At 48.5% G+C, this 18,884-nt stretch overlaps 1 protein-coding gene across 1 annotated transcript; it reads right to left on the bottom strand.

Moving 5' to 3' along the window:
• Positions 1 to 9,295: 9,295 nt before the first annotated feature.
• On the bottom strand, positions 9,296 to 17,460 carry LOC136488458 (receptor-like protein 53). Its single transcript, XM_066485386.1, has 4 exons — positions 16,908 to 17,460; positions 16,586 to 16,732; positions 16,216 to 16,503; positions 9,296 to 10,599 (listed from the first exon to the last, which is right to left on the bottom strand). The coding sequence occupies exons 1-4, from the start codon at positions 17,458 to 17,460 to the stop codon at positions 9,296 to 9,298; spliced, it is 2,292 nt and encodes a 763-aa protein (XP_066341483.1).
• Between the last annotated feature and the right edge of the window lie 1,424 nt (positions 17,461 to 18,884).

Here is an 18,884-nt window from a genome sequence, read left to right as displayed (position 1 = left end):
AAGCATAGCATCCTCCCTGATTTTTTAATCACATCGCCTTCCATTTGGCACCAGTAATCTTTAGGACCAACCTTTAACTGTTTCTACTACGGAGTAGTAGCAGTGAAAATCATGCAGCTAAATGATAAGCGTATTTTGAAGCAGCACTTCTTTTTTTCTGAAACTTTGGAACAACACCACCTTAGTAGGAGTATACTAGGAACATAAAATAGTTGGGAGTCAGCTTGGTGTATAGTTAATCCAGGAACACCACCTTCGTTAATTTTACCCAAAAGGTGCAGTCTTGACATGTCATCTCTGATGGCATCAAAAGCTAGTGACGTCCACACATACATACCACTTCAGCAACCGGCCATGAATCGAGCCAGTCGAGTACAGCCGTACAGGACAAATGCCGTATACGGGCGGCCATGAACCGTATGGACTATGGAGTAGTAGGAGTATACTAGGTGATGTACGCAAATGGTCCAGGCTACACAGGAAATGCGAAACTGGACAGCTCATCCTCATTAAAATCTGAAACGGAAACGACTGTACAGATGCGGCAGACGACGTCCCTCTGTCGACTCTCGCTCGTCGTCCGTATTCACATGATGGATGGAAGACGCATCACACACGCTACCAGACAAGCTATTACTGCTAGATAAATTTTGCGATTAGAATTCTCGTCATTTTTTTTAGAGACAACACAGTGATACATTTATTTGTGTCACTGCACGTAGAGCTACTAGGCACCAGAGCTACCACATGCCTGACGCAACTGATCATCTGGCATCTGCCTTTCACATTTTGCTTTGCTGGACTCGGATCCGAGGGCACGTACGTGTGCATCCATACGCCAGTAAAACAGCTAGCATGCATGTTGTGCACTGTCGCACTGTTGCACTGTCGAAATTAATTGAACATGTAAACAGACGAATCGACATCGAAAAAAAAAGCATACACCGTACCAGTGCACCAACAGTATATAGGTTAATAAACAACAGTAGTACGTTCAATCAAAGTACTATGCTCAGTAGTACGTGTACGTGCATGCATGGCCCTGCAGTTCATTTCTTGAAAATATGTGTACGTGCGTCGGGCAATGATCCAGCGCCTGTCCCACATGTCCCCTCTAGTAGTCCTCATTGCAATGGCCCCTCCAGCGCACGTTCAATCAAAGGACCGACAGGCTTGAAAATATGGCCCCTCCAGCGCTCATTGCAATGATCCAGGGCAAGGATGGTATTTTTCTAGTCCGGTCCCACATGTCAGAGCCGCCAGACGGTCAACACCTAACAGAATGCCGACGGAATGGCGTGAGGGAAAAGAAAAGTTCAAGCGAGGGCATATAGGTGACGACCAACTTTTGAGGGGTACGCAGAAGTGTGACATCTTTTTTAAGGGTACACAGGTAAAAGCCTCACTGACCACTGTCGTCTTCCTCCCCTCGTTCTGCTTCCATGGCCTTTCAAGCTGACATGGAATTCTATTAATGAGACTTCGTCCAGCGCCCGAGCCGCTTCTTCCAAATCTCTCACCACTTTGTCTTGGTTAGGGATGAAAACGGATCGGATACGGACGGATATCATCAATATTACATTTGTTTTCATATTTTTGTCCGGATTCGGATTCGAATACGGATAGTGTCAACTATGTCGGATAGGATATGATTAGATATCGACATCATAAATATGCGATTTGAGTATTCGGATACGGATACGGTATCGGATGTTGGATATCCGGACTCGGATACGGATAGATCTCAACCCCTCTAAACGAATTCAGTTTCAAATACGGTCGGAAAATATCCGTACAATTTTCATCCCTGGTCTTGGTGTTCTGGGAAACTACACAATGCTCTTTTGATTTCCTCCTCTTGACGCTTTTTTTCTTCGCAATATCCCATTGAGTAATCCTCTTGGAACGCCATGTAGGATCAGTTCACTGCCTCTCGAACCCCTCAACACTCGATCCCCATCTTCATGCGTTGGAGAATCCCACCTCGCATCCCGTCTCCGCACCTCCGAGGAGCCTCACCTCCCGGAAAAGCCATGGCGAATCGCCTTTCCTTCATCCTTATCCGGACCACTTCTGAATGATGGACACCTTGCCGGACTTCTCATGTACACCCTCCTAAGGACACCACTCCCGGCCAAAGCTCGCCCAAACGCGACCTCGAGCACAACAAACTCCAAAGTCCCCTTCCGCAGACCAACACCTTCTGAGTGAGAGAACTCAGCGGACAGCGCGCCGCCGTCCCATTTGTCACGGTGGAACCGGAGCCCCTCTTCGCACGGACCCAATCTCCTACTTCTCGCCCGCGATCAACGGCGAGACGCCCCGCTCCGAGAGGATCGCCCACCAGTGAAGTTGTGCTCGTAACCGCCTTTCCCTTGAATGTTAGGGTGGTTCACAGGTAGCTTCCCCTCTGGGTATCAATTCTGCAATGGAGTTTGGCTTGGATACATTTCTATCAGAATTCAGAAAACTGATTTTCTTCTTCTGAAGAAGGCATATAGTCCAGTAGCATGTTCTTAGGTATCCAGTCAACAAAGAAATTCTCTGCACGTGAATGTGTGGAGCTTCTTGATTTTCTCCGGTAGAGCAAGAACCACTTCATTACTCTCCAGGTTTAACTTTACAACTACTTGTTCTTCAGGCTCAACAATCTCACGGTTCACGTGCTGCATAAGAATATCTGCATTTAACATTCTATCTGGAACATCAATTTTCATTAAGTCTTGCTCATGATTTGCAAAGTCATTCTAGGTCGCTTTTGACAAAATAAATCCTAATATTAATTTTTATTGAAGATAGAACACAGGAAAATGATTCAGATTTAACTACTTCAGCACAACCATCTGAATACAACTTGATTACATACATAAGTGCTCTAAAACAAAAATACCCTCTTCCTTCCAAATTATAGTTCACTTTGACTTTATCATAAGTCAATCTATCTTTAACTAAGTTTATACAAAAAAACGTGTCCCAACATCAATTTTTTGGAACGCAAATGTTCCAACACCTTAACATTGAATTGTTTTTATTGACTTTTCCATGATTTTTTTTGTTTTGATAGTGTATTTGTAACACCCTAAAATTGCTCCTTTTGAAATAGAGAGAAATTGAATTAATTTTGAATTTGTGTGCTCATGAAAACCTAGGAAATAATAAGTTTCAATAAATTAAAATTTATCATATGAATTTAGCAATATTTTTATGCATTCATGCTGATGCATACTTATTTTTGTCATGAGTGGTTTTATCCAAAATTCAAAATAATTTCAAATGCTTTTGAAATGGTTTGAAAATGGATTTAAAAATAAAATTTAGAAAAAAAAAACAGAAAAACTCTTCTCCCTCTCTTTCATTTCTGGCCCAAAGCCCTGCGCCTCTCTCCTTGGCGCCGGCCTTACCCCGCGGGCCATCTCCTCTTCCCGCAACCCAACAGCAAGCCCAGCTCAGCGCCAACCCCATTCGGCCTCTCTCCCTCTTCCCGTAGCCCAGCTGGCAGCCCAGTAGGAAAGCCCACGTGCGGACGCACCCGCTTCCTCTCTTCCGTCATGTTCCACTGACGCGCGGGCCCCGCTCCTTCGATCGCCGACTAGTGGGACCTGTCTGTCAGTGTTCTTACTCCTCGCGACGTAGGCCGCCCAGGACTCTCCGCCGCGCCATGGAAGCCCGACGCCGCCACGTCTCCGTGCCTTGCCGTGCGCGCGAAGCTCCCCGCACCCATAAATATCAAGCCTGCATGCGCCGCTCCCATCCCGAGCACCCGCCGCCCCCTCGCATAACGCTAGCGCAGCCGTCGCCTCGAGCTCGCAGCGCCGTCGCCGTCCGCTCCACGCCACCTAGATTGGCCGAGGTGAGTTTGCCTCGCCGTCCTCTTTCTCCCCATATTTCCGGTTTGCTCTCTCGTGGTCTCTAGGGCCGATTTCAAGCTTCGCCGACGAGCTCCTCGCCGCCGACCATGTCCACCGCTGTGCTCGGCTCTGTTTCCGGCGCTGGCCTCTCTTCTCCCTCCCCGATTCTAATATGAGACGTCCATCTTAGATCTAACGGCTCAGATCTCATCGTACCCCTTCGCCGGGTTTATTTGCAAAAGAGCCCCTGCACTTTTCCGTATTCGAACCCGCAGTCCACTCCAGATTTAAAATTTCAATTTTTATTTATTTTAATTTGAAATAGAAGATCCACTTATTTATAGTTTTGCCACTAGTTTTCTTTAGGCCATAAAATCTTCATTTTAGCTCCGATTTGATCCGTTCAAGTTGCGCTAGATTCGTAATTGAGTAATCTACATGTTCATCTTACTGCTAAACATGTTTTCAATTTTTGAAATTTGAGGTTAGATTTAATCTATTATTTTATTAAAGAAAATCTTGTTTAATTCATAACTTCTTTGTTATAGCCCCGATTAGAGTGCTTTTCGCGTCTGTGTGTTCATAGCGAGACGTAGATTCGTTTTAAAAACTTTTCATCTTGATTTTATGTTTGGTGTACTGCTCTAATTTAGATCTATTATTTGCTTCGTGTATGATTGCATGGATGCTTATGTGGTACTTTATGATCATGTCTAGTCGGTGAGCTTTACGTGTTAATCAAGAAGGAGTTCCATTGAAGGTCTGGACTAGAAGAAGGATCAGAGTTTTAAGGCAAGTATAGCATGAGATCTTCCTTGTGTCCTATACACCTTTAATCATATAATTCATGTTGCATGTGTCCACCTTGGCAACCGTAGGAATTTTCCTAGCTAATTGATATCCTGGATTCCTTGACATCTTTGGGTTATTGCATTGGGTAGTGCGATGCTAGTGCTCAACTAAAGCCATGATCTTGTAACTTGACTAATGGTATGTGCAATAAACACTAAAGCCGTCCATTGATGTCCCATGCCATGTCTGCATCGCTGAACACAGTGAGATACAGCCCACTTCTGCCAGTCTTGGGGAAGACGATCCCCTGATCCACCGTCCCCTTGATGTAGCGCAGTAGCCGCTTTACCCTAGCCTAGTGATCCTCTCAGGGATCCTCCATGAAATGGCTGACATAGCCCACGGCGAACGCAATATCCAGCCTCGTGTGGACTAGGTAGCGCAGACCGCCGACGATGCTCTAGTAGAGTGTCGCATCTACCTTTGCCACGGTACTGACATTTGTCAGCTTCATCCGCTCCTCCATTGGGGTCACGCATGGCTTGCACTCAGCCATGCCGCTCCGCTCCAACAGCTTTGAGACGTACGCGCTCTGACCGAGCGTGAGTGCCTCCTTTCCCTGTCTCACCTCAATGTCGAGGTAGTAGGAGAGTGCGCCGAGATCGCTCATTTGAAAACGAGCTGCCATCTCATGCTTGAAGCTATCTATGTCCTCCGCACATGCGCCGATGACGATCAAGTCATCCACATACACGCCGACGACGAGCTCCTCCTTCCCCCATCGCCGCGTGTAGAGCGCGTGCTCGGTTGTGCACCGCGTGAACCCAAGCTCGCCTAGTGTGGCATTAAGCTTGGCATTCCATGCTTGCGGGGCCTGCCATAGCCTGTAGATCGCCTTGCGCAGTCGGAGCACCCTGTGCTCCACTCCCTTGATGGTGAAACCTGGAGGTTGTCTGACGAAGACCGTCTCCGCCAGCTCACCATTGAGGAAGGCCGATTTTATGTCCAGGTGATGGACACACCAGTCCTTCGCTGCTGCTAAAACTAGCAGCAGTCGGATAGACTCCATGCACGCTACCGACGCAAAGACTTCCTCGAAGTCGATGCCCTCGTGCTGGACAAAGCATCGGGCGACGAGGCATGCCTTGTGCTTGACAGTGGCGCCGCGCTCATCCCTCTTGACCTTGTATGCCCACTTCAGGTCGATCGGACGGTATCCTGCAGGTGGATCGACAAGCTCCCAAGTCTCATTTTCCTCGATCGCCTTCATCTCCTCCAGCATCACCCATCGCCAATTTGCATCACGCTCGCCCAGTGCAAACGTTGGTGGTTCCTCTGCACTGACAAGAAGCAACTCTGGGTCATTGAGCAGCCGACCAGCTAGGCCTAAGGACCCTGTGCCGCCGATGATGTCGTCCAGCCTGTAGAACCGCACCTCCTCACCGTCGTGGAAGGCATCCACGAACTCAGTGATGTCGCTTAGAGGTGAGGCAAACTCGATCGGCGTCGATGGAGTCCCGTGTTCCGTCGGAGTGGTTGGCACAACACCTAGAGTGCTCGGCACCACTCCTGGAGTTTTTGGCACCACTATAGGAGTGCTTGGCACCAGTCTTGGAGTGGTCAGCGCCACTGCAAGACCTCTTGGCTTCGCTACGGGAGCGTTCGGCACCTGTCCTAGAGTGGTCAGCACCACTGCAAGACCGCTCGGCACCACTCCTAGAGTGCTCGGCACCCCTCCTGGAGTCCTCGGCACCGCCCTAGGAGTGCTCGGCTCTGTTGCTAGAGTGGTCGGCACCTCCTGTCCCACATCTCCACCACCGTGGATGACCAAGTGATCGACGATGAAGGTGCTGGTGAAGCCGCCAGCTTTCCCCATACCCGGACTGTCCCAGTCCCAAGCCGCCTTCTCGTAGAACATGACGTCGCGCGAGACAACCACCTTGCCTCAGCATGGGTCATAGAGCAGGTACACCTTGGTACCTTCTTCATAGCCTAGGAGCACCATCAGTGTGCTCCTGTCCTCCAGCTTGGTGAGGACCGGCTTTATCTTCTTGACATGGCCGATGCAGCCGAATGTCTGGAGGAAGGACATGCTCAGCTTGCGCCCATACCAAACTTTGAACGGCATCATGCCCTTCAGGGCCTTTGTGGGTGCATGGTTGAGGATGAACACCGCCATGGTCACCGCCTCATCCTAGAATCTTATTAGCATGCTTTTGGCCTTCATCATGGATCAAGCCATGTTGACCACCGTCTGGTTCCGCCGCTCCACCACGCAATTCTGCTATGGCGAGTACGGCGCGGTGTGGTGTCGCACCACACCCTGATCCACGCAGTACGCAACGAACTCCACCGAAGTGAATTCGCCGCCGCGATCAGTCCGCAGCACACGCAACTTCTTGCCGCTCTCTGCCTCCACGCGTGCCTTAAACTTCTTGATCGCCTCTGCAGCACATGCAATCATCCACGAGCAGGAGGAGGTACCGCTGACCACCGTTTGTGCCTAGAGTGATTGGCCTACAGAGATCGCTGTGGATGAGCTCGAGAGCGTCCGCAGCGTGATACTTGGCCACCTTTGGGAACGACAGCCTCCTCTGCTCCCCGTCCAGGCAGCTGTCACACAGCTCGCCTGCGTGCTTGATGTGGGGCAACCCTCGGACCATCTTCTCTAGCTGACCGAGCGCATTGAAGTTGAGATGGCCGAACCGGGCAAGCCACAACCACGACTCCTCGGTGTGCCGTGCTGCCAGGCACACCGGTTGCTCCACCTTCAAATCAAGCAGGTACAGCCAGTTTCGGGACCTCTTCACCTTGACAAGAAGCCGCTGCTCAAGGTCCCAGATCCTGATGACACCGTCCTTGATCAGTATCTCATTGCCACGCTCATCCAGCTGGCCAATGCTGATGATGCATGAATGCAGCTGCGGGATGTAATATACATCCATCAGCGCATGGTCCTCGCTGTTCTGGCACCTGAAGATGATGGTGCCACGCCCTCGGATCACCACCATTGAGCCATCACCGAACTTCACCGTGCCGGTCACGTTGGCGTCGAGCTCGGAGAAGGCTTCATTGGAGCCCGTCATGTGGTTGCTGGTGCCAGAGTCTAGGTACCATCGCTGCTCCTGTCCGCTGCCCACACATCCAAGGTGGACTTGGGCACGCGGTTCGTCGAGGTTGACAGCCTTCAGAGCCTTGGAGTGCCCTTCCACCGCCATCACCTCTCCCTTCTCTTTGGCCTCAACATCGTGCAGTGCACAGAACGTCGCCATCAGGAGAGTGGCTTGATCATCCTCATCAGCCTGCGCTAAATGAGCCTCAGTCTTCCTCTCCTTCTTGCGATTTGGGCACTTCTTTGCCCAATGGCCCGTCTTCCCGTAGCGCTGGCAGGCTTTGTGGTCGACCTTCTTCTTCTTCTTCTTCTCCGAAGAAGCCTTGCCACGACGCTTGCCATCGTCACCACGGCTGGAGGGGACTTCCCTGGATTTCTTCTCCTTCATCCGGGCAGCCCACTCCTCCTCTGTCAGTAGCAGCTTGTCGCTGTCCGTTGTTGCTGTGGCCTGCTCCATGCGCTCATCCACCGCCTACAGATGGCCTATCGCATCCTCAATGGTGAGGGTGGACAAATCCAGCATTGTCTCTATGGAGAGAGCGATCTGGATGTACTTCACCGGCACAGAGTGGAGGTACTTGGAGACCGCCTCTTCTTTGTCGATGGTGACACCGTGGCTGCTCAGCTTGCTGATGAGCGACTGCAAGCGGAGTGAGAAGTCCTCCACCGACTCACCATCCTTGAACTTGAGGGTGGCGTACTCCTGCTTCAGCAGCTGGGCCGTCGCCTTCTTTGCGCGGTCGAAGCCGACGCGCATCGCTGCAATGGCCTCCCACGCCTTCTTAGCAGAGTTCGTCGTCCCCAACGGCTCCCTGTACTCCGCTGGCACAACATTGAGGATAGCCTCCAACGCTGATATGTCATCTTATTCGTTGTCGGTGCCCTTGACAATGGCATTCCAGAGTCGTCGGGCTCTGAGATTGACCTTCATGGTCACCGCCCACTCGCCATAGTTGGTGCAAGTCAGCGTCGGCCAACTGGTGCCACTGACCTCTCGCACCGTGTGCACGACGACCTCTTGTAGTGGCTGGGCAGCCACAGTAGTGCCGCTGTTGTCGTCCATCTCCAAACTGTCCGTCATCGCTAGCGGTTAGTCCGGCGACGGCGCTTGTACGACTTTGGTACCACTTGTTGGTCTTGAGATCTTCCACACGGGTGAGCCGACCGGTCACCGACGTTCTCGCTCACTATGGCTAGAGGTAGAAGAAAGGAGAGAGAACAGAGCGCGCACACACACAACACAAGCACCAGCGTTGGCCGGAGCTCTGCTGAGGAGATTGCAAAACTGAACTCACTCTCTTTACTGAGTTGTAGTGGGAAGCTATATATACAACTCTATCCATCTATGGCAAGTACACAGACATGTCAGGCTGTCATGCTACTACACTGACTAGATGTGACAGCAGGACTAACTTTGATGCTTACCCCTGCTGTGGCTACAGGGAGCCTTTCGGCGCCTGCCCCTGCCATGGCTACAGTGCAGTAGCAGGGGAGCCCTTTCAACACCTGCCCCTGCCGCGCGTACAGGGAGCAGCAGATTACTTTACATGGCCGTGAAAGCAACGAAGAGTTCGGTAGGAAGGACTCCATTGAAGCTATTTTCTGCGAGGTCAATGATTTGGATACCAGAGAAATAACCGGTGGCCACCATGTGGTTCGTCTTCTTCCCATCAGGGATACTCAGTGGTCCATAAAACTTGTTGGATCTCAGGATCAGTAACCGAAGGACAGGATTGTTACCAAGCCATGATGGGAAAACATCCACGAATTTGTTCCCGCCAATATCAAGCTCTTGCAGCATATTAGAGCTAGCAAGTGACCTTGTCAGACGCCCTTGGATCTGATTTCCATGCAAATCTATAACCACTAGATGGCATGACTCTCCCATCTCATCAGGCCATGTTCCGTTGAGGTGATTGTCTCTGAGATTTACTGCTCCTAGGACATTACCGCAGCCTTTCAGGAGAAAAGGAGGGACTGGCCCGCTCAAGTTGTTACCAGATAGGTCGAGTATTTGTAGAACATGATGCTGATGACATTCCATATAAGGTATACTTCCGCTTAGTTTGTTGTTTGCTAGGTTGATTGACATAGCGACCCGGACCAGTCGGAGGAACTCGAGGGGTCTGATGGAAGAGAACTTGTTGTTGGAGTAATGAAGGTCCGTCCCTGTGAAAGGGAACGGCACAAGTCCCCCAATTTTATTGAAGGTGAGATGCAGGGCACCTATGATTGTGTTGGCAGGGAATCGACTTACTCTAGTGAATAGATTGTGGTGCCGGGACAAGAAACTCATGTTTCTCCAAATCCAGTCTGGTATGTTTCCACGAATGCTATTGTTGGAGAGATCGAGACACTTTAATTCACTTAGATATCTTATCACACTGGGTACCCTGGCTAGGCCGCAAGATGCAAAATTTAGTTCAGTAATACTACTACTATTATTAGTACTATCGCCACCATCATCCGCGGAAACTGATAGCAAGGGGTTATTGGAGGCTGTTATGCCAGAGAGGTTCCTTAGCATCAAGTAAGGGTAGAGATCCAGTGTACCCACGAAATTGTTTGAGTCGAGCTCTAGGTAAGTGAGAGCCCTGAGCTGTGAGAATGAGGTTGGAATTGCGCCTGTGAGCTTATTGTTAGACAAGGAAATATGCTGCAATGTCACAGATCGATTCTGGAACTCAATACGACCGGAAAGACAATTACTGCTCAGGTCCAAATACTCTAAAGCTGGCTGGGTGAATATGGATGCTTGTACTTCACCGGTGAATGAATTAATATATATACTCATGTCAACGCTCTGGAGGTTACGGTGCACATTTCCTTTGCTCAGAGGAATATTCCCTGTACAAACAGGCATGGTCAGATAATTTTCTGTTTCCACAGCTAACGAAAACCTCTGTAAATAAAATCATTAACCTATTAAATTCACATAGGAGATAGCTAGGTTCAGTTATTTTTCGAATTCAGATATATACAGAGTTAATTATTAAACATTACTATTTTGTAAGTATTTCTCCGAAGGCTACGAAAAAAAATATTATTGTAGTCGACGTATCTACACTTTGAAAAAACCTACTTTCTTGTCCTAATATTGATGGAACTACCACTTTTGTGCCATATGTATCACAGGCCTACGATTAGTTTGAGCCCTAGTATCAGAAATCACCATATTCAGGTTCCTCCTCCGATCAACTACTACTAGTAGTAGTAGATAGCAGAATCTACTGCTTCGGTTCTAAATTGTAAGTTGTTTTCACAAACTCCGCAAACAGTGACTTTGCCGAGTGCCACAAAACACTCGGCAAAGGCTTTGCCGAGTGTAACACTCGGCAAACAGCACACGACATCTACAGTGTCGACAAATGTCTCTTTGCCAAGTGTTTTCTATTGGACACTCGGCGAATACTTTGCCGAGAGTTGAAACCGATGCTTGGCGAAAAAAGTAACGCGACAGCGCGGAGACGGTCACGGCGTGTTTGCCGAGTGTCCCGGACCTGACACTCGGCAAACCTGCCTTCTTTGCCGAGTGTCAAATCCCGGGCTCTCGGCAAACCTGCCTTGTTTGCCGAGTGTCAAAATACTGGACACTTGGCAAAGACTGGCCCAGAACGTACAAATGTTGGCTTCTTTACCGAGTGTCTAGTATCTGACACTCAGCAAACCGGTCTTATTTGCCAAGTGTCAAATCCCGGGCACTCGGCAAACATGCCTTCTTTGCCGAGTGTCGAATACTGGACACTCGGGAAAGACTGGCCCAGAACGTACAAATGTTGGCGCTTGGCCGAGTGTCATAGCGCAGACACTCGGCAAAGAAGCCATTTTAGTCCCAGAATGCACAGATTTTGGCCACGTGTTCTTTTTGCCGAGTGTTTTTACCTTGGCACTCGGCAAAAGGTCTCTTTGCCGAGTGTAACACTCGGTAAAGCGACCATAAATTTCCAGTTTTTATGGTTCGGTCATGTATAACGTACCCCACTCAAATAAACATTACATGCATCACACATAGTTCATAATAAGCATCACAAACAGTTCATATAGATATATCGACAATACATAAATGCAAATAAACTTCAGAATCACTAGTAGGTTCATTCACAACCACAAATAGTCACAAGTAGTCACAGGTTATCCATAAATGCAAATGCAAATAAAATCACAAGTAGTGACTTAGGCCACGAGTTCCACTACGACCATGCTAGGTCATGAGGCTCATTCGATGCCACCGATTGATTTCGCACAAAGGAGAAGAGATTGCATGTGTGAGACAAGATTGAACAACAAGTATGGTCTCTCTGCTGCCTAACTAGTATAACCCTTGCAACTATCAGCAATATCTTCTCAATTGCATTGTGCTCTAGTATGATTGCTTAAGTACTAGTTGGTAACAAACATATAGCATTAGTCACTAAGTTTCTAGTGTCTGGGCATCTTTGTAAGATTGATTCTGCACAAACTAGAAACGGTGATTATAAGATTGTAAAGTGACTCACAATGCCTGAAACAGTATTTGGAGCAGGTTGAGAAGGAGGGACTGGCATCGGTGGCGGAGGTTGACCAATTGCAGCGTAAACACCCCTCATATATTCAAACATCTGCAGTCGCTCTGCCTCCATCCTATGCCGCTCTGCCTCAATCCTCTACCGCTCTGCCTCTGCCCTGTGCCGCTCTGCCTCCATCTTCACCTCTAGCTCCTCCCGGCGCCTTGTTTCTTGTTCTAGCTGAGCCTATAATATTTTATCCCAATGTTATAATGCAATGCAAAAGTATGTAAAAATCAATGAACGATGAATAAAACAGAAATAACCTGGAGTGCGTTCATCTGGAACCGTGTAGAGTCCGGTTGTGGGTGTATCGTCTGGCTGGAACTCGTGCTCCGTGCTCGAATCTGGGAGAGAGTGGGAGTACTGGCCATTTCGATTGTGCCGTCGCCAATCTAGAACCGGCCATGCTTCTTGCCTCCTCCCGCCCTCATGACCACTTCTCCATCAAGGTCATGGGTGCTCGGAACGTACTCTGGGCCATGGACCACCCTTGCCATCGATGCGTATCCATCGAGGCGGCTGTGGACAGACTCGTTGTTGTACGCCGAGGGCGGGTCCTCTGGGTTGTAGGCGACGTCGGTCGTCGTCTTGCCCTTGTGGGCCAAAGCATATGCCATGAACTGGGAGCAAGGCTTGCCACCATGTGCCGCCGACTGCAAAAAAAAGCAATATGATTAGAAATTATGCAGAGTTGAGCATTAGAATAAAGAAATGAATTCGCATACCCATCTAGCTACGTATTCTGAGAGGTTGAGGTTGCCTTGATGGTGTGGTGCACCCGGCATCAGCAAACGCTGCTCCCGAAAAGCGTTGTGATTCTCCTCCCACACAGGGTCGCACCACCTGTCCACATCCGGGCCCAACACTACAGATCGTAGGCGCACCACCACGGAGGCACCTATGTCATCAAGTATATGACATATAAGAAGATGAAATTAAGCGTTCGTGTTCGTGTTTTCTGAACAAGATGTTCAAAATTTTTTTTCATTTCCTGAGTAAGGCCTCACACCGGACTTAATAACATGAATATTATTTTCTACTCATTTTATTCTATTATTTGAATCACTTGCGGTTCAAATTTGACTTATACCAAAAATTCCATGAAATGCAATAAATTAATTAAATATAGCAAACAAATCCAGAAATATACCAAATCTTAACATGGAGTACCACATATTGTTTGTGGACAGTAGAAAAAGTTTCAAGGTCAAAAGAGAAAAAAAACTTATTATTTCATGCAGTTATAGCTCAAATTCAATTTATATCAATTAAAATTCTATAATTGCACTTAATAAATTAAAATTATGAAACAGATCCAAAAAATTACCAAAATTGCACATGAATCAATCTATGTTCTCTATTGTCTATACAAACAGTTTTGAAGTCAAACCCCAATTCGACCGTCACTTTAACTCCAAATCCTACCGAATCCTTCTCAACGCTACGATTCTTCTTCTGAGATACTTCAGTTAGTAAACATCGTACGTGACAGATTATGCAAAAACTTCTCAATTTTTTACCACGGCCTCCACGTATGATATCACGAGATCTTGACAAATCTCATGACTTTCAGACTTCGCTTGCTTTTTTTAGAATTTGAAAACCATTTGGCCACACGTTCGTGGTCGTGTTTCCTGAATAAGATGTTCGAAATTTCTTTTCATTTCCTAGGTAAGGCCTCACACCGAACTTAATAACATGAATATCATTTTTATACTCATTTTATTCTATTATTTGAATCACTTGCAGTTTAAATTTGACTTATACCAAAAAATTCCTTAAAATGCAATAAATTAATTAAATATAGCAAACAGATCCAGAAATATACCAAATCTTAACATGGAGTACCACATGTTGTATGTGGACAGTAAAAAAAGTTTCAAGGTCAGAAGAGAAAAAAACTTATTTATTTGCCGAGTGCCAAAAAAAAACACTCGGCAAAATTATTTCTTTGTCGAGTGCTAAAGGAAAACACTTGGCAAACTTACTTCGTTGCCGAGTGCCACTAACGCACACTCGGCAAACTACTAACGGCCGACACACTAACTGACGGATGTCCACGTGGCGGTTTTTTGCCGAGTGTATTTTCGTAGTTTGCCGAGTGGTCTTTTTTCAGCACTCGGCAAAGATATTGGTATGCCGAGTGCCATTATTTTGCTGAGTGTGGTTTCTGAGGCACTCGGTAAACAACTTTTTTGCCGAGTGCTCGATTGAATGCACTCAGCAAATCTTATGGCACTCGGTAAGTCTGCTGTTTTCGGTAGTAACTTTTTAGATACAACTATGCATCTAGAAAAGACAAAACGGCTCACAATTTGGAGCGGAGGCAGCTTCCTCTGTGTACCTAATAAATACTAGATAGACATATACATCTGTGTCTTAGAGAGCTGCAACGGAGCAGTTTTCCCAAAGTCAACTTGGGCACGACGAATGGGCATACCGCATACCCAACAGTGTGTTTCAGAGACTGAATGGTATTGACTGAACTAGTGCGACGCTTAGTTGAGTCCGCAAAAGTGGCTCCGATACACTAACAGTAAAAGATGAGGTTGGTAAGGCAAACAGAGGATCCTAAAGATTGAGGTTATATGATAATTTTTTTGAAATGAATGGTTACATGATAATGGTGGTACTAGGGCTGCACTACCGGGAACAGGATCTTTGACTCGGCAAACCCTTTGCCGAGTGTAACATTCGGCAAAGGGCACTCTGTAAAATTTTTAACGGCAAAAAGTCTTTGCCGAGTGTTTTTTGTCGGGCATTCGGCAAAGACTTTACCGAGTGCCCAAAAAACACTCGGCAAATATTTTTCCAAAAAAAATAAAAAACAGCACCACCACGCCAGCCCCTCCACCAACAGCGCCGCTGCCATCGCCGGCGAGCTCATCGCGTCCTCGCGCTCGACTGGCTCGCGCAGCTCCTGCGCCTGCCACCACGCCCGCCGCCGACACACCAGCTGCCGCCACGACCGCCGCCGACATGCCCGCCGCCAACACACCACCACCACCACCACGCCTCCCGCCGACGCCACGCCACCACCACCACCACGCCTCCCGCCGACGCCACGCCACCACCAGCACCACGCCGCCACCGGGAGAGAGAGGGGGAGCGGCAGCGGCTGGATCCAGGGAGGAGGAGAAGGGGCGTGGCCACGACGGAGAGGGAGGGGAGGGCGTGGCCACGACGGAGAGGGAGGGGAGGGGCGCGCCAGAGGAGGGGAGGGAGGGGAGCAGCGCGGCGGTGCCAGGGAGAGGCGTGGGCGGACGGATCTGGGGAGGAGGGAGGGGAGCTGAGGGCTGGGCGGATCTAGTGAGGGGAGGGTGGGGCCGCGCCTGAGAGGGAGGGGAGGGGGGTGCGGCAGAGAGGGAGGGGAGGGAGGGGCCGTGCCGGCGCCATAGAGGGAGGTGGGGAGGGCGGCGCCGGTGCCGGAAAGGGAGGAGGGGAGGGAGGGAGGGGGCCGCGGCCGGGGAAGGAGGGGGTGGCGCCTGCGGGAGGAGGGGAGGGGTGCGGCGGCAGCTGGGAGAGGGGAGCGGCGGTAGGGAGAGGGGAGCGGGGGCAAGGAAGGAGGGGGTGTGCGTGCATGTTAAGTGTGCGGCGGGCGGGGGCTTTGCCGAGTGCCCTGGATCTGGCACTCGGCAAATAACTTCTATGCTCGGCAAATCAGTTGTATACCGAGTGTTTTTCAAAAAGCACTCGGCAAAGAGTTGTTTGCCGAGTGCCCGAGAGAATGCACTCGGCAAACATAAAAACACTAGGCAAACTTAAGGATTCCAGTAGTGTTGTAAGATACATTGGACAGCAAAAAGATGGCAGTTCTGTGAGAACTAATCTTCTTAGGTATTGCCTTGCAAAGAGAAGAGGCAAACAAAAGAAGAAGATCATGGAGGGCAGAGCATGAGCAAGGGCTTACACTTACCTTCGAGGTTATTGTGGGAGAGGTCTATAAATTCCAGCCTTGATAAGTTTTTGAGCGAGGGAACTTGGCGAGATAAACCACATGCTGAACAATCCAGTCGTGATAAGTATGTCAAACCGCTAAGTGATGAAGGAAGCCCTCCTGAGAAGTCGTTCGCACTGAGCAATAACTCTGTCAACAAGGAGAGATTCCCAATGGAGCTAGGGATGGGTCCAGAGAGGCCCATGTCATCGAAATCTATAACCTTGAGTTGTTTTAGGTGAGTGACCCAGAGAGGAAAGGTTGATCCTGCTAACAAGTAACAACATGTTAAAACCAAAGTGAGAAAATGACGTGAGATGTAAAAAACAAAGGCAATTAGGGATCTCACCGCTGAAATTGTTTCCGGTGAGACATAATTCTGTCAACAAGGAGAGATTCCCAATGGAGCTAGGGATTGGTCCAGAGAGACGCATGTACTTGAAATCTAGAACCTTGAGTTGTTTTAGCTGTGTGATCCTGAGAGGAAAGGTTGATCCTACGAACATGTACAACCAAAGGTGAATATAAAATCATATGACTCGTTCCAACTTCCATGTGAACATTAGTGGAATAGCATACGAGATGTCCAAATAAACCAAATCCAATCAGGGATCTGATCTCACTGCTAAAATTATTTGACGCGAGGCTAATGGTCTTTAGGGAACGGAGACCTGCAAAGGATGGAGGAATTGACCTAGAGATGTCGCAGTAACGTAAGCTGAGGTCCTCAAGACCTGTTAGCCTCTCAAAACCAGACGCTGGAAGGTGGGAGCCGCAGAAGTGGTTGCCGTCCAGGACGAGGTGTTTGAGCGAGGTGAGGCTGAAGAGGGCAGGGTGGAGACCGCTGCCATTGATACCCAGTGACCGGAACGAGAGTTCAAGTCCAGTGACGCACCCGGAGACACCTTCGCAGGCCACGCCCTCCCAGCGGCAGCAGTCGGTGCCCTCGATCCATGACGACAGCGTTGTATTGACCGAATAATACGGGCAGCCGTTGGAGGATGCAGTGAAGGTGAAGGACGACCGCTTCAGCTGGAGTAGTGCCGCAGCGTGCTCGGGGCGGCAACGCACCGGAACCTGCAAGCTGCTGCTGCCGCCACCACCGAAGCCAAGCGTGCTGCTGTTTGTCCATGATGCGTTGGACCGATGTGGAAGGAGGAGAGCTAGTGTTATTAGCACCGAGAACCATGAGGTGGTGTGATGGTTCTTGATGAGGCAAGCCATTTGCAGCTTGGAAAACTAGCAGGGATGGCCGGGCAGAGTGATAATGACATGAACGAACGCTGTTGCTTATCCGTATTATACATGAGTATATAGGCACATCTCATGAGATCGCAAGTCAAGCAAATTAATAAATGCTGACAACAAGGGAATGAACAGCTGCAGATGGAATGATGGATCCATGTGTTTTTACTACAGATGGCCGGTTTTTACACGGTGTAATTATTACAAAGTCAGCAGTAACAACAGCTACATGCAAGCATAGCTATTGAGTTGTCTGCTGGTCTTTGAGACTCTGAACCTGGCTTGTTCCCAGAGCCCACCACGAGTATTAGCAGTATATATATACTTGACTTCAACAGTAAGTCACCACAGTTTGAACTTGCCTTGCACTGCGGTTTTATGGCCCATCTTCAACACTCTCCGACAGTGACGGATCTAGGTTTTACTTAATACTAGGGCCTCGATACGATACACATGATGTGATGAAAATAAATATCTAGTGTGTCTAGAGAGGTCATAAAAATATGAATATATAAGATCAAAATATAAATGAAAAGGTCATAGAAAGATTAATTATTGAACATGCATTTGTAATCTGAATGTAGCATAACATTATAACGAGTTCTACCAGATCCTCTTCATCTGTAAATCCATCATCCATATTTCTAACTTCAGTTTTCATTTTTTTCAATCCAAATGAAATATTTAATGGAAATTGAGTAGAGAAACTGAAAAAGAAAAAAATGTGCTTACACTCACGGATTCACAGTCAGTCATGGACTCACGGAGCTGCTTGCATGCATCGGAGGCTCGGAGGGCCCGGGACATGGAGGCAGGAGAAGGACCGCAGCCCACACTCACCTCCTCCCCCTCCCGTGCACGTGCTGGGCTGCTGGCGGCCTTTGCCTGGGACTCGCCTCGTCGGGGTGAGCCACAGAAAGTAAAAGGGTGTTAGGTTTTGGTGTTGGGCCTTCGTTGTTGGCCTAGAAAGTACATGGGGGTATGAAGAACTATTGGGCCAACGACTAGGGCCTGGGCCCTAGGGGCCTTAGGTCCGGATTCGCCCTGTCTATGTTGATTAGCATCCTTGTCAATTCTAAAAAAAAAATAGCATCCTTCTCTGGGTATCTTCTTAAGGTTGACCGTACTATGACCATAGTTGACCCTAGGTTGACTTCGGTTGACTTGAGAATTGATAGAGATGATTTACGAATTTAGAGTCCTCGTCCTAGTGTAGAGCACTAGGGATCCTTCAAAGAGAATAAGGTGATTCTTGGATGTTTGAGGAACTGTGCAAGATAATCAAGGAGGTTCTCAAAAAAGTTTTAGTTAGAATGACTTTGGGTCATGACAACAGAGGCGGTGGCCCTAAGGCAATTACCTCCGTTAATCGATGATTTTCAGAGGCGCCGTAAATGATTTCG

Source organism: Miscanthus floridulus, chromosome 10 (genome assembly GCF_019320115.1).
Source record: "Miscanthus floridulus cultivar M001 chromosome 10, ASM1932011v1, whole genome shotgun sequence".
In the NCBI taxonomy this organism is placed as follows: domain Eukaryota; kingdom Viridiplantae; phylum Streptophyta; class Magnoliopsida; order Poales; family Poaceae; genus Miscanthus; species Miscanthus floridulus.
This window is presented reverse-complemented; position numbering and strand designations above follow the sequence as displayed.

Bases quoted from the DNA above. Each gene is read 5' to 3' on its own strand.
- LOC136488458 (XM_066485386.1), bottom strand. From the start codon at position 17,460: ATGGCTTGCCTCATCAAGAACCATCACACCACCTCATGGTTCTCGGTG. The intron at 16,733-16,907 runs GTCTCCGTTCCC...ACATGTTCGTAG, and splicing joins AATTCCTCCATCCTTTGCAG to GATCAACCTTTCCTCTCAGG. The intron at 16,504-16,585 runs GTGAGATCCCTA...ACTTGTTAGCAG, and splicing joins CACCGGAAACAATTTCAGCG to GATCAACCTTTCCTCTCTGG.